The following is a 14,056-nucleotide window of genomic DNA, read 5'->3' as shown; positions in this document are numbered from 1 at the left end:
AATTCCCGTGTAAATTTTCAAAGAGGAATGTAATTTAGGGACGGAGGGAGTACTTGTTTTTAAAAAGAAATTAGAGCTCAAATACAAGTATACTTGTAGGAGTTATGGTTGGAATAGAGTTAAGTTGCAAGCGACGTTTCTGCATTTATGTTATGTGGCAGTAATCTCATAAAACTGTATGGTGAGTTACAGAGTTCCATCAATCTTTCATAATACGCCAGTTTATTATATTATACTTGGTGCGAAGTATTCCATATACCACCATTAAATGTTATGTGCAACTTTGAAATTTTACAAAAAACCACCTTTTAAATCTTGTTTTTTGTAAATAACCACCTTTTAAAAAAAATGTTGCAAAAGACCACCAATTTCAAAAATTTTGTTACAAATTACCACTTTTTTAGCCAAAGTTATCAATTGTTTTACATTGAATTGGTGGTAAGTTGCAACAAAATTTTTAAAATTGGTGGTTTTTTGTAACATTTTTTTTAAAAGGTGGTTAAATGCAAAAAACAAGAGTTAAAAATGTGGTTTTTTGCAAAATTTTCCTAAAACTTTTTAAAAGTTGTAATGACAATAATTTATTGTTTAGTTCTGGTTACAACTTACAACTATACATTTATACAATCATTTTAGAAAACAACATTACTGTTAATTGCGACGAATTTCAAAATTGTTCTTCCTCGCTTCATCAGTTCCTGTTTTTACAGATCTAACACTGCAAGAATAACTCAAATTCTCTGAAAAGGGGTATAATGCCAGCCACAGATCAGAAAGAAGAGAACAAATAAGACAGAAGTTACATATCTTCAGGAGTTCAGGGCACTTATGGTCATCAAAAAAAGAATGCAGTCTTAGCAGTAAAATCCAGGATAATGAAATGGTATAAATAAACCAGGAGAATCCACATTTAAAACTCATCCACAGCCAACACAAATCAAGTGGCCATGGTCAACGGGTGCTGTCATCTAAAACTGGTAAATGGCTGATACAAAGTCATTCCACAAGACGACGATTATAGCTACATATCGAGTAAAATGTTGGATGACTTGATAATCTTGTGGCTGGTGCCTGAGAACAAAGATGAGTGAGATAACTTGCAAAAGACCAAAAGTATAAAGTACATAATCTTCCTTTTAATAACAGTAGTTACAGCAGTACAGATCTTAAAGAGAGATTTAGTGGGCGCTTAGATTATTATTGGAGGTGGGGGGGGGGGGGGGGGGGGGGGTGTGTGGGGGTGGTTATTACGCTAGGATTAAGGGTACATTACCCAAAGGAAGGACGGGGAATTATTATGCTCATATTGGGGGTTTTACTAGTATACTTGAATTTCCCCAAGGTTGGTAATTTGGTATAAAACTTTTACTTTCAGGGTGACACTTCTCCACCCCTTGCTCCTTCCTTAACTACACAGCCGCCACCACCAACCACCTCTTCAATTTCATAGGCAACTCTCTTACAGAGTTACAGGCACATTTGCAACAGAAAAAATTCCTCAGAATATCTGACATATTTTTTCTATTTTCTGAACATGAACACAGCATCGTTCTTGACTAGAATGTACTACAATTAACAGGTAAAGAGTATAAGAACCTTAGTGAATAAATCAGAATCTGAAGCAAATCTCGGGCATTATGGCAATCCAACAAGGTTCAAATCGAGTATATTCAAGATTACACGAACAATCTTTAGTCTTTCAAATATCTTAGGCAAAGTCCATGGAACATGGATTCAGTCCATCCTGCCAGTGGAAAAACACCAACCCAAGGTGTGCAATGAGAGCAACAATAGACCAATTTAACAAAGAATACTCCTATCAGGTTTATATTGATGAAACCCACTCACATAATCAAGCATTAGACTGTTATGGATCCACATACGGCCCAGACCTAGATGGCCCACAATCCAATACGGGTTTATACAAGGAGGTCCAGGGTTGACAAAGATCATAACGGGAAGTAAAAAAGGGGGAAAGCAGCAAGAGAAAAAAGGAGAGGGACAAGAAGAACAGTAGACTTTGGTAGCCATGGTCACTGCACCTTGCTATGCTTTTGTAGGCTAGAAGACAACTTTAATTAATATTAGGGCATTGTAATTGCTTGAGAGTAGCTGCACTATGTAAGACATTTTGTTTAGCAGTAGCAAGACTAGCAACCATCCAGAAATTGAGTGACTTGATGTGACTATGTGAGATTAGTAGCCTCAAGCTACCATGAGAGTTAAAGCCTAAAGCTATATTTATCTTCCAATCAATACTCAAGCTTTTGCCTTAAAATGTATAAATTAGTGTGATTGTGACTGCGCGAAATCAGGTCCTTAAGAGAGGCCTGATAGAGAACATATGTTTGTTAAGATTTAAGCCTTAAGCCCAGTTAGAATCATTTCCACAATATATACGTTTATTTTAATTTGGTTTAAGAATCAGGATGAGTATATTTGGGCTTCTAAGGAGGAGCACATTAAAAAGATAGAGTTTACTGAAATACGCATGTTAAGGTGGATGTGCGGGAACACTCTATGAGATAGAATCATAAATGAGGTTATCCGCAAGAAAGTGAGTGTGGCAGGCATTGCAGACAAAACTAAGGGAAAATAGCCTACGTTGGTTTGGGCATGTAAGACGGAGACTCAAGGGTACACCGGTACGAAGAGTGGAAAAGTGGGACCTTGGAGGGGTTAAACGAGGAAGAGGGAGACTGAAAATAACTAAATTGGAAGAAGTTAGGAAGGATATGAAATATATGGATTTGCATGAGGATAAGGCATTGGATCGTAAGGGATGGAGGAGGAAGTTTTTTGTTGATGACTATACGGATTAATCACTTTTGGTTAATGTAGCCAACCCCACTAATGGGATTAAGGCTTTGATTGAATCAGGATGAGTATATGCAACTTGGAATCAGAATGAACTTGCACTTAGAACTACTGGAAATATGAATGCCATTTAACATAATAGAAAAACATAGTAAAAATAAATTGAAAAAGAAAGAAAAATTTAATCAAGGAACGACAAAGCAATAACTTAGCACCTGAACCGAGTCACTTACCCATACACAGCTAAGACACTATGGAACCAATATCAAATGCATCAGCAACTGTTTAAATTTGCATTGATGTGAAGAGCATTATTAGATATACAGGCTACACAAATTTGCATACAAGACGGAAGAAATTAAACAGTAGTGAACACGCCTAATAAAACCTATATGAGGGTTATAAGCTATAAATTATCAAAGAAGAAATGCCAAATACTAATTCTTCTAGGAAGATGTACTATAAAGTCTAGACATCTTTTTAGTCCTTTAATTTTTTAGTTCCCTGTGTCTATGTCCAATGAGGTTAAAGTGAAAAGCAAAGGAATTACTCTTGTGCCTTATTGTTATTCTGTTTGGATTATTCGATTGATACTCAGGCAACAGTGTTCCCTCCTCTATGTAAGGAGGAAGATTGAAGTGACTCTGTCGCTGATTTTTTCCTAATCCCCAAGAACAAAAACAAAGAAAGAGATGAAAAGGGAAAAAAAGAAAACAAACAAAAGGAACCTCAAGTCAGCAACATCATTAACAGAAGAAAACAACATACTGCCACCAGGATCATGAAGAAGGTAGATAAGTATCGGCAAAAGAAATAACCATTTGTAAAAAAATACCTCGTGTGCGTGTATGTGTGTGTATCAGTGTATATATATATATATATATATATATATATATATATATATATATATATATATATACACACGAGGTAGGGTTATTACTTGGAGAAGAGGCAATATTGATAACAAAGCAGGCTTTCTTTTTATGGAAACAAAGATCAAACCCAAGCATGAGGCATGACCATAGAGAAATCTATTGTACATTACTCATTAAAAAAAAAAAAAAATTGAGGGCCATTACTCATTAAAATTTGTTAGAGTAGTGTTGCCATACTCCACTTTATAGTAACATATAGATAAAGAAACAACAACAGAAGCAAATACATCCATAATCAATGTCAAACCGCTAACCACCTAAACACATGAAGGGTAAGGGCTGCCTATGAGATAGAAATTGAATCATTTGGTTTACTCGCAATGAATATAACAAAGCAAGGAACAAAACAAATAATATCTTCCACCCACACCACCCCCACCCCCCCCCCCCCCCACCCCGGAAAAAACACACACAATTCACCAATTAACCACCTTGAGCATATTAATGAGTTGAATAGAATTGTATACCAGAAATTTTTGTTGCAAGCCTTGCAGCATTGTCACTATGTCTTGCGAATACAAGAGTCCCAAGTCCATGACTCATACCTCAAAAATCAAAGACTTCTCACTGCTCTTTCACTAGCTAGCAAGCTTCCTTGATTACGGAAAACCTTTATTCACAAACCCAACGGCCTAGAACACACCATAAGTGTTTATCCTTGATTGACACACTGAAAGGGGCTACCAAGAGTCACTGCCCCAGTCTGCACCATGCTGAACCAGAACCATTTATGATTACTGCCTCTTGGTAATGTTGGTATGCTGCAAGATAGCTTACAGCCAGACGAACCATAGCAAAAGACTGTCTCACAATGTCCTCGTGCAGTTCGTGATAATCAATTAATCATCCACCCAAAACCCTACACAACTGTAGCAAAGCTGCACACTTCTGCTGCCTGTTGTACATAACAAAAGACCATCTCAATGTGCACTCACGCAGTTCTCGGATAATTATCCCCCCAACACGCAACACAACTGTAGCAGCTGTGGAAAATTTTGCAGCCTGACCAATCTGCAGCTGAAAGCTGTTTCTCTTCGAGCTTGACCTGCACAAAACCACCCTCACACCACACCTTTTCAACACTAGGATAGTAAAAGACAGCAGGGATATCTCACTTGATTGCGCACACTGAAAATTCTTTTCTAGATATTCATTCTTGTCAGCAAACACTGGAAAATTGTCTCTACCTCTCACTAATGACTGCCTGACGACTCCATTAGCTGATGATCCCCAAAGACCAGCAATTTTTCCCATCAACAAAGAAAGAAAGTACCTCTCTACCACACACACAAAATGGCTGGGCAGACCAAAAATTATATAATAATATTAGATAAATTAATAGATTCATCTTCTGAATCATCCACAGTTTCAACAGGGCCACCAGAACATTTTTCCACTAAACTATGATCAATCCACTTTTCAATCCATCCCAATCTTCTTTCTAGACTGAGCATACCAATATGCATAACACGAATGTCAACCTGGACCACTTTTGCACAAGATCTAAGTAGGATATAGTAATCAGCATGGGCAACGCAACCTAAAGAACCATCACCCCTCTTCCTTGAATAGTGCAGGTGGTCAAGTCTCTTGACTTCCACCCTTGGTGGTATGTAACAGAAACGGTGTTCTTCCATATCTATTTTCAGATATTTAAGAGCTATATCTTCCAAATTTTGAGATGAAGCCTCATCTCTATCCATAGTTGCTGGAAATTGACATGTTTGTGAACTTTGCTGAGTATTATCAGCACTTGGATCCCAGCTACGGCTGTTATAGTTAGACTGATACCCACTATCAGCTGCTGGAGAGCTGAAAATTTCTTTATCTCTATGCTTCTTGCTGTCCTTTGATTTGGTACTGAAAAATTTATCATTGTCCCTTGACCTCTTCTGATTTGATCCAGATTCAAACTCCCCAGATGTTTCAACGTCCTGAAGAGAACTTCCTTGTTAGTAAAAAAATACAATTCTTTAAAAAAAATTATTAAAAAAAAAAAAAAAAAAAAAAGGAAGATGTACAATATATTATGAGTATTTTCATCACAATAGAGGTGACTTAATTCAATAAAGAAACTAAAATTCTACCATCTACCAGTTACTAATGCTAGTTACCACTTACCAGTTGGCAAAAACAAATTCACAGCAAATTCTAAACTACTGAAAAATCTGGACCACCTTACAAATTGTTCCCATATATGTTTAAGCATAGGCAAACAAATCGAAGCCCAAAGCATAACATTGTGGCACACACATTAGACTTGAGGCACCACGTTCTGCAAGAACTGCAAGAATACTTATAAATCATTAAAACCATGTTTGTTTTGACTAGTAAAATAATAGCTACTCTCACTTCCATCCCTAAATTTATTCACACTTACTTAGAACTCCATTAAAACTCTTATATTAATTTGCATACCCTTTTTTTGTTCTTACTTTACACAACCATTTCTTTTTTTCAGCCCACTTTCATTTAATCAATATTCTGGATGTATTTCATTTTTTTGGACGGTTCCTTATGACGAGATTCATGTTAGCTGACCCAAAATCATTTTGGGACTAAGGGCATAAGGCCCTATTATTGTTGTTGAGGTTGTTACTTAATAAGGGTGTCCTAAATTGTTTCACATTTCTTTTTTGGGGAAAAATCACCTATTTAATTCCCCAAAATACCCTTAAGGGCACAAACATTAACTCATATTTATCTCTCTTTCAAAGTATGCCATATGCTCCACTGACCAATTTCCATTTATAAATATTAAAACAATCACATGTTTTACCCTGCCTTTTAATTTGATAGGATACCTCACCCATATTAAAGCTTGAATATATGTACCAAACCCTTCAGCAAATTATTTTTTTTAAAAAAAAAAAGAGTTGCAGGGAGTATTATAATGAAATATTCACATTTATTCTATTGAAGTAATTGAGCTATTATTAATTGAATTTAATAAAGAAGGACAAAAAAGGACTGAAGTGATGAATTTAGATCAGGTAGCTTGTTTTGGTGCACTGAGTCTTGCACTTCACCAAATACACTATGTTGCTGTGAAGAAGTCAGTGCTTCCATGTTAATTGTTCCTCTTTGTAAAAACTAAGCTCTAGGAGAATTAACCGCTAAATTGATGTTGTTCAGACTTTTCCAAAGAATTGAGTTCTTAGAAGTATCCAACACAAATGCAGAAATCATTGCATGTTTCCCTATTGTGTTTCAAAGATCCCACCCAAGCATCCATATATTAGATGTATGTTAAATGAAAAAGAAGGATTTGGCACGACATTGGAGTGTTAGAGTAACAAAGTATTCAAGCCATAGCACCAACCACTTCATGAAGGCATCAATCAGGTTAGCATTATCTATCTAAATAATAAAAATCAGTAAATCGAAAATAATAGCCAATGCAGATATATATTTTGATTAAGAAAGGCTATGGCTTATCAGAAAAATTTATCAATGTACCTCTCGATTTTTCTCATAAAAATCCCAAAGTTCTTCTATAAATGTAGGATCCTTGTATAATGGCTCAACACCAGCGAATACGACATCCTTGCAATACTGAAGATAGGTAGGTAAATCTTTGGAATATTCTGCCAAATCGAGAGAATAATAAAAGGGCAATGAGAAAGAAACAAAGCAAACAACACAACACAACAAAACATACATATATATTTGGAAGTAGATAGCTAGGGCAGTGAATATTTTTTCATTTGAAAAAAGTGCTCCAACATTACCAAATTTATCACTCAAATCATCGTATTTCTTTTCAAGGTTGCGCAAAAGCTCAGTGCTATCAGATTCAAATTTATGAACAGACGACAAATTTGTCTCAGGTTCTCCACCCAAATTTGTAGATGCTTCTTCAGCCCCCTTCTTTGCATTGGACTTGTCAAAACTTGCTGCCTGACCATCCTTTGAAGAGACAATTGGAGGAGACAGAGTAGATTCCCACTTGCCAAAACCATTGAGATTATATAGAATCCTAATTGTGACAATCAGTATTGACATCACACAAACACGAGACGGAAGCTTTTCCTCACTTGCAGACAACCACAAATCAGGAGGCATGGACCACTCTTGTATGCGGCAGGCATATGGAAGAATTTTTTCCACAGGAAGAGACAACTGCTTTAGATAACGGTAAGCTATTCGGTAAAAGTTGACCGGGGGCAAATTCAGGCCTACAGATTGAGCTATAGATGCTGCCATTGACTCCAACTTCTGTAAAGGAAGTTGTTTAGGCTTAAACATAGAACTTGCTTTTAATGGACATACAACCGAAGCATGTTGATGGTATTTCTCAATCTGTATGATGGATTCAGCAATCTTAGGAAAAGCACCAAAATAAGGAAGCTTCCCTTCAATAGACCATTTAATAATGTCGGTTGGAAGAACCGGTTCTTTAGCAATATGACAGGCCAAATACGAAACAGCCAAGGAGCGTGATAAGGGTATCGTTTTTTTTAAAGATTTAATCCATATGATTACCATGCGTTCATTAAGCATATTTCGAGGCTCCTTTACACAATGGCTTCCGACTTGTAATCTCTTTTCACCTGAAAACAAAAACAAGGCCCTCTGCTTGAATACGCAGGCCAAATGACTAACTAATATATGGACAAATGTTGAAGTGTTTGAGAAAACAAAATCTTCAAACAGACTGGTCTCAAGTTAAGCTTAATAATACATGATATACCACCTAGCAGGCTAGCATATCAAATTACTCTACATTCAAACCGCAAAACCAAAACTCTATTTACTCAAGCAGCACTAATCGACACTTATGCAACCATACTCAATTTAACTTATGCATCCACACCCAAAAAATCAATCACTACACTACCTTCAGCACAAGTCAATATTCTAAGACATTCTCAAGATAACCAATGCAGTCATACCAATAAATCGATTGCTACACTATATTTGCACGAGCCAGTAGCACATAAAATTCTCAAGATAACAAATTGCAACCATACCCAATAAATCAATCACTACATTAGATTCAGCACAAGTCAATAGTATAAGACATTCTCAAGATAAATCAATGCAGCCATACCCATAAATCAATCACTACACTATATTTGGCGCTCAGTAGCACATGAAATTCTCAAGATAACAAATTGCAACAATACCCAATTAACTTCTCATAATAACCAATGCAACCATACCCGATTTATCAATCACTTAACTACATTCAACACAAGTCAATAGTATAAGAAATTCACTAAATAATCAATTGCAACCATACCCAAATAATCATCAACAAAACAAAAACATCAAAAATTCACAAATAATAACAAATTTATTATACCAGTTTCAGAATCCATGATAGTTTTATCAGCCCAATCATCATCAAAAACCCGAGTAGAAGCAACAAAACGCAACCAAACAGAAGCAGCAATCCCACAAATCAAAGGAGTAACACCAAAATTCTGCACAAGAGATTCACACTGAAACTGGACCATCAACTGAAGACCCAAAACATATCTCTTACGAATAGCATTGTAGTAATCTTCTTCAGTGAAAACACCCCTTTTACGGGTCTTCCCAAAATCAGCAGGTTGAGTGGGACCCAGATGGGTTTCGTGGGGTTCAGTGTCGGGGGCAGGAACAGGGGCAGCGCGTCTGTGGGCGGCGTTGTAGGTGGCGCCGCCGCCATGGGTGCGTTTATCGATGAAATCTTCGTCGGCGTTGGCGTTGTCGATGATGTCGGCGGCTTGAGAGTTGCAGTTGGTGCAGTAGAAGCGGCCATCGTCGTCCATGAAAAGGCCGAGGTAATCGCAAGTGCTGCATACCAATTTGCTTGGGTCGGTTTCCGCCATTGTTGGTGATGAATTAGATAAATTACTCTAAAACCATGCAAATTCTGCAAATTTGAGAAAGGATTGCTAAGGTTGGAGAAAGGATCTCTGTTGACTGTTGGTAGTTTGAGAGAATTCAACAGACGAATGAACTTCTGAATAATTTGGCCTGGTTTGAGTTTTTAAGCTGGGGTTTGGGGTTTATAGAAAGGTGTAATTTGGACCGGGTCGAATAAATTGGTTTGGTCTTCTAGCCAAGAAATTTATAGAAAGGTATTCGGTTCAATCTAGTCCAAAACCCTTTAGCATGCAGTCTTATTTGCTAGGAGTAGTTTAAAATTATGAATTTAAAGTTATAAACTTTGTACCCATCAAAAAAAAAAAGTTACTCCGTATAAACTTTGTGAAGTTTAATTTTTACTTTCAAAATGTTTACAAATATTTTTAAATCATGTGTTATTTCGTTTTAGACGTTTAAAATAGATCTTATATTAAATAATCATTTTCTTTTTTTACTTTCAACGTATTTTATGTGCGATTGGTCATATCATATGACCACATAAAAAGAACTAAATAAGCCCTATAATAATGACTGAATAACCTATGTAATATTGAACGAGTAAACCATAGAACACTGATGAATTTCCCCTATAACATTGACCGAGTAGCCCCTATAACACTAACGAAATAATTTCTATAATGGTTGTCTACGCCGTATAGCTAATCACATATAAAAATTGCAGAAAATAAATTAAAGATGAGAATGATGATACGTTAATTAGCCATATAAATAGCTTAAAGCCTTGAATGAGAATAGAGGACATCATGATTCATTAAAATAGAGAAGAGCCAGAGAGGATCTACTTAGAGAATGAGGAGTGGAAGCCCGGTTAGCCTTCCATCTCCCCCAGTGTGATGGGGGTTTGATTTCTCATCCCCCTCCTATGATATGAGGGGGAACCCTTGTATCTTACCATTTTTTAAAAAGAAAAAAAAAAACTATTTGAAGTACAAAACATTAACTACCTCTGCTTCAAATTACGCGCAACAAACATGTTGCGCGTGGACTCCTAAAAAGATCTTTAAGTGTAGTTATTGAAAAATAAGGGCATATACTTAAGTATTAATTCATCAACCCAAAAAAAACAAATTTAACAATATTAAAATAATTAACCCACCACCACCAACCCAGCAAATCCACGAAAACCACGATCACCAACACCACCACCAATCCCACGAAAACCACACATTTGGAATTAGAACCGACAAAACCCACCAACCACAAAACCACGAAAACCCTTGAACCCACCACCACCACAACCAACCCAGAGAACCCGTCGATCCCAGCGAAACCACTCACCCTTGAACCCACCAACCCAGCGAAAACAACTCACAACAACCTCCAACCCACAAAACCACGAACCCATGAACCCTTGAACCCAGCGAAACCACTCACAACCACCACCACCAGCCAGCGAGCCCACCGATCCCACAAAAACACCAAGCTAGTGGACCCACTAACCCAACGAACCCACCGATCCCGCGAACCCACGAAACCCTCAAATCTGGAAAAACCTTGAGAATGGGGAATAATGGGAATGAGGAAGAAGATGAAGAAATTTGATGATGAAGGAAGAGTGAAAAATAATGGGGATGAAGAAGAAGATGAAGGATGATGAAGGCAAGTGGCTGGGATGATAGATGAATTTAGATGGAAGGGGATTGATTTTGGTGAAAATAGATAAGTTAATTAATGTTAGAATTTAAGTTAATAAGATAAAATCAGTTTTTTTAATTAGGTTGTTTTAAAAAAAACAGGGAAATTTGTCAAAAAAAAAAAACCTTTTAAATGTCTCATTTTGCAAGAAAAAACCTTTTAAACGATTCTTTGCTAAAAAAAACCACCACGATCACTTTTTTTGTTTAATGAAACCTCATCCTTCTTTTCTGGCATTGACTCCAAATTTCAGGCGTTGACTCCAAATTTTCACTACTTACACCCAATTGTAATTATATTTGCACTACCTCTTTGTTTTCCCTCTTAAGGGCCTGTTCATATTTACTGAATTGAGCTGAACTGAACTGAACTAATTGGAGCTGAATTGAACTGAACTGAACTGATTGGAATTGAACTGAACTGAACTGAATTGAGCTGAAATGAATATTTTATGTGAGAGGGAAATTAAGAGCTGAACTGAACTGAACTGATTGGAACTGAACTGAACTAAACTAAACTGATTGGAGCTGAACTGAACTGAAATTAAGTAAATGTGAACAGGCCCTAAGTCTTTCCCCTGCATTCTCTTTCTCCTTTCTTCAATGAATGCTCTGCAACACCATACATCAAATTGGGTTTCTTTCTCTCTATCCTCTACTGCGCCATTAATACTTCAACCACAACTTGAGGTAAGTGTAAATTCATCTATTCTTGACTCGAAATCGTAAAAAAAAATTGGGGCTTTTTTAGACAATTGAAAAGCTCACGTTCTTGTTGTTGGGTGGTGGTGCTTAAATATAACACAAAAACTTGCTTGGATTGTTGAATTTTTTCACTAGAATTGTTCAATTGTTGCCCTAATTTATTTGTTGAATTTCTGCAATTTTGTTTGTGTTGGAGTGTTTGTCAGGTTTAATAGTAGAGTGAATTAGAGAAGACAAAGGAGAACTAGAGTAAGTGCTACAATGGTGAATTAAGCACTACAATTGCTGAACAAATTGTTGAAGAACCCTAATTTACCTAACAATTGATATGATTTGGGGGAGATTTGCACTATTTTTTCGTTGGAATGATTTACCCTAATTTTTCGTTGCACTGATTTGGGGATATTATAGAGGAAAAAACGCCTAAAAATGGCTGTAAGTAGGGAAAATTTGGAGTCCACGCCTGAATTTTAGAGTCAACGCCGGAAAAGAGGGGTGATGTTTCATTTAACAAAAAAAATGATCGTCGTGGTTTTTTTTTTAGCAAAGAATCGTTTAAAAGGTTTTTTTTTTTTGCAAAATGAGGCATTTAAAAGGTTTTTTCTAACAAATTTTCCAAAAAAGTAAGGGTAATTTTTTAAAATAAAAAAATTACTACAAAAGGAAAGAAATTATTTTGTTGCGAGTAATGTGAAGCGACCGTTTTAGGAAATTGTTGCGAGTAATATAAAGCGGAGGTAATATATCTAGTGGCCAATTAACTTTTTTTAGGAAATTTAGTCTAGAACTACACTAAAGATAGAATCATTTGTGAACAACTACCCGTTTTTTTTATATGTTTAGAACTAACTACCCATAAGGTATGAAACTTTGGGCGGCACTACCCAGTAACGTTTTTCGTCCAATTAAGACATTACTGGGGCCCACTTTTTCACTTTTCCTACCTAATTAAAAGGGAGTTAAAGTTAACGGCTCTCACAGAGCAGCAATAGTACCAATTTTTAATTTTTCTTTTATCTTTTAGATTTTAATTCATATTTAGTGAGTTGACACAAAAGCAAGTACCTATAATCACAAGTTTGCCATTGAGATTAAAACAAAATGTTTATCTAGGAGATTAAGGGTCTGTTCTCATACATTGAAATTCAGTTCAGTTCAGCTCCTAATTTCCTTCTCTTATTAAATATTCATTTCAGTTTAGTTCAGTTCACCTGAGTTCAGTCAATGAGAACAGGCTTTAATGGACTGCCTCTGAATAATTTTAGCGTTTTCTTGACTGTTTATACCAAATCTTTATTTTTAATTTAAAGTGATCTAATCAAAACACCATTTTTATACATGGGGCTCTTGATCGGTAAGAAGCAAGAAGCTCAGCTTCACAAAACAAAAACATATAATGATATATTCACAAAATCACATGATGCTTGCAATATGGTCTCATAGACGGGACAGTTTTAAAAACAAATATTATTTGATTGGATTGTGTTTAATTGTCATTAAATGTTTTATAAAACAAATCTCTGTTGCTAATAACTTAATATTAGTAAGTGACTTTTGTTGAATTATTAATTTCCTTGTAAGTTCGATGATACTGATTGCACACCTTCCTTGATTCCCTTAGCTTGACAAGAGTGCCAACATCTTGTTTGGAATAACTAAAGAAATTAGTAGGAGGAAATTACTCCGATAGTGTCAAATGAATGATTCGTGTAACATATATACATTCATACTTGTATTTTCAATCATTTAAAACAAAATCTAGAGATGATGATGTTCATGCATCTTCCAATTCTTGCATCATATATGTAACTCAATTAATGCAGGCTAAAAATCTTTATAAACGTTTGGACAACCGCGGATTGCTACAACATTAACTGGTTTGCATATCACAGTTTAAGATATTTTCATTTGGGAATCTTAGGGTATTTTATCGATCAAATCATTCTAAAGCTTGATTAATTACTCTGTATATTTTTTGTGTAGAGACACTATCGGATATGTAATGATTTAGATGAGATTTAATCTCAAGTCTTGAGTACCACTCTCCAATACTTTAATTGAACAACTAAACTAGTTGATTTGATC

General features: G+C 36.0%; 1 protein-coding gene across 1 annotated transcript; it reads right to left on the bottom strand.

Annotated features, from left to right (window-relative positions):
• Positions 1 to 706: 706 nt before the first annotated feature.
• On the bottom strand, positions 707 to 9,702 carry LOC145602157 (TATA box-binding protein-associated factor RNA polymerase I subunit B-like). Its single transcript, XM_081658324.1, has 5 exons — positions 9,061 to 9,702; positions 7,484 to 8,305; positions 7,212 to 7,339; positions 4,220 to 5,686; positions 707 to 1,071 (listed from the first exon to the last, which is right to left on the bottom strand). The coding sequence occupies exons 1-4, from the start codon at positions 9,569 to 9,571 to the stop codon at positions 5,066 to 5,068; spliced, it is 2,082 nt and encodes a 693-aa protein (XP_081514450.1). The 5' UTR covers positions 9,572 to 9,702; the 3' UTR covers positions 707 to 1,071; positions 4,220 to 5,065.
• Between the last annotated feature and the right edge of the window lie 4,354 nt (positions 9,703 to 14,056).

The sequence above is a fragment of the Chenopodium album genome, chromosome 21, assembly GCF_948465745.1.
Source record: "Chenopodium album chromosome 21, dcCheAlbu1.1, whole genome shotgun sequence".
In the NCBI taxonomy this organism is placed as follows: domain Eukaryota; kingdom Viridiplantae; phylum Streptophyta; class Magnoliopsida; order Caryophyllales; family Amaranthaceae; genus Chenopodium; species Chenopodium album.
The sequence above is the reverse complement of the archived record's forward strand: the minus strand, read 5'-3'. Positions and strand labels throughout refer to the sequence as shown.

Coding starts and splice junctions, on each gene's coding strand:
- LOC145602157 (XM_081658324.1), bottom strand. CDS start 9,571: ATGGCGGAAACCGACCCAAGCAAATTGGTATGCAGCACTTGCGATTAC. Junction 7,340..7,483: donor TGATTTGAGTGATAAATTTG/GTAATGTTGGAG, acceptor TCGATTTGGCAG/AATATTCCAAAGATTTACCT. Junction 5,687..7,211: donor TTTATGAGAAAAATCGAGAG/GTACATTGATAA, acceptor AGTTCTCTTCAG/GACGTTGAAACATCTGGGGA.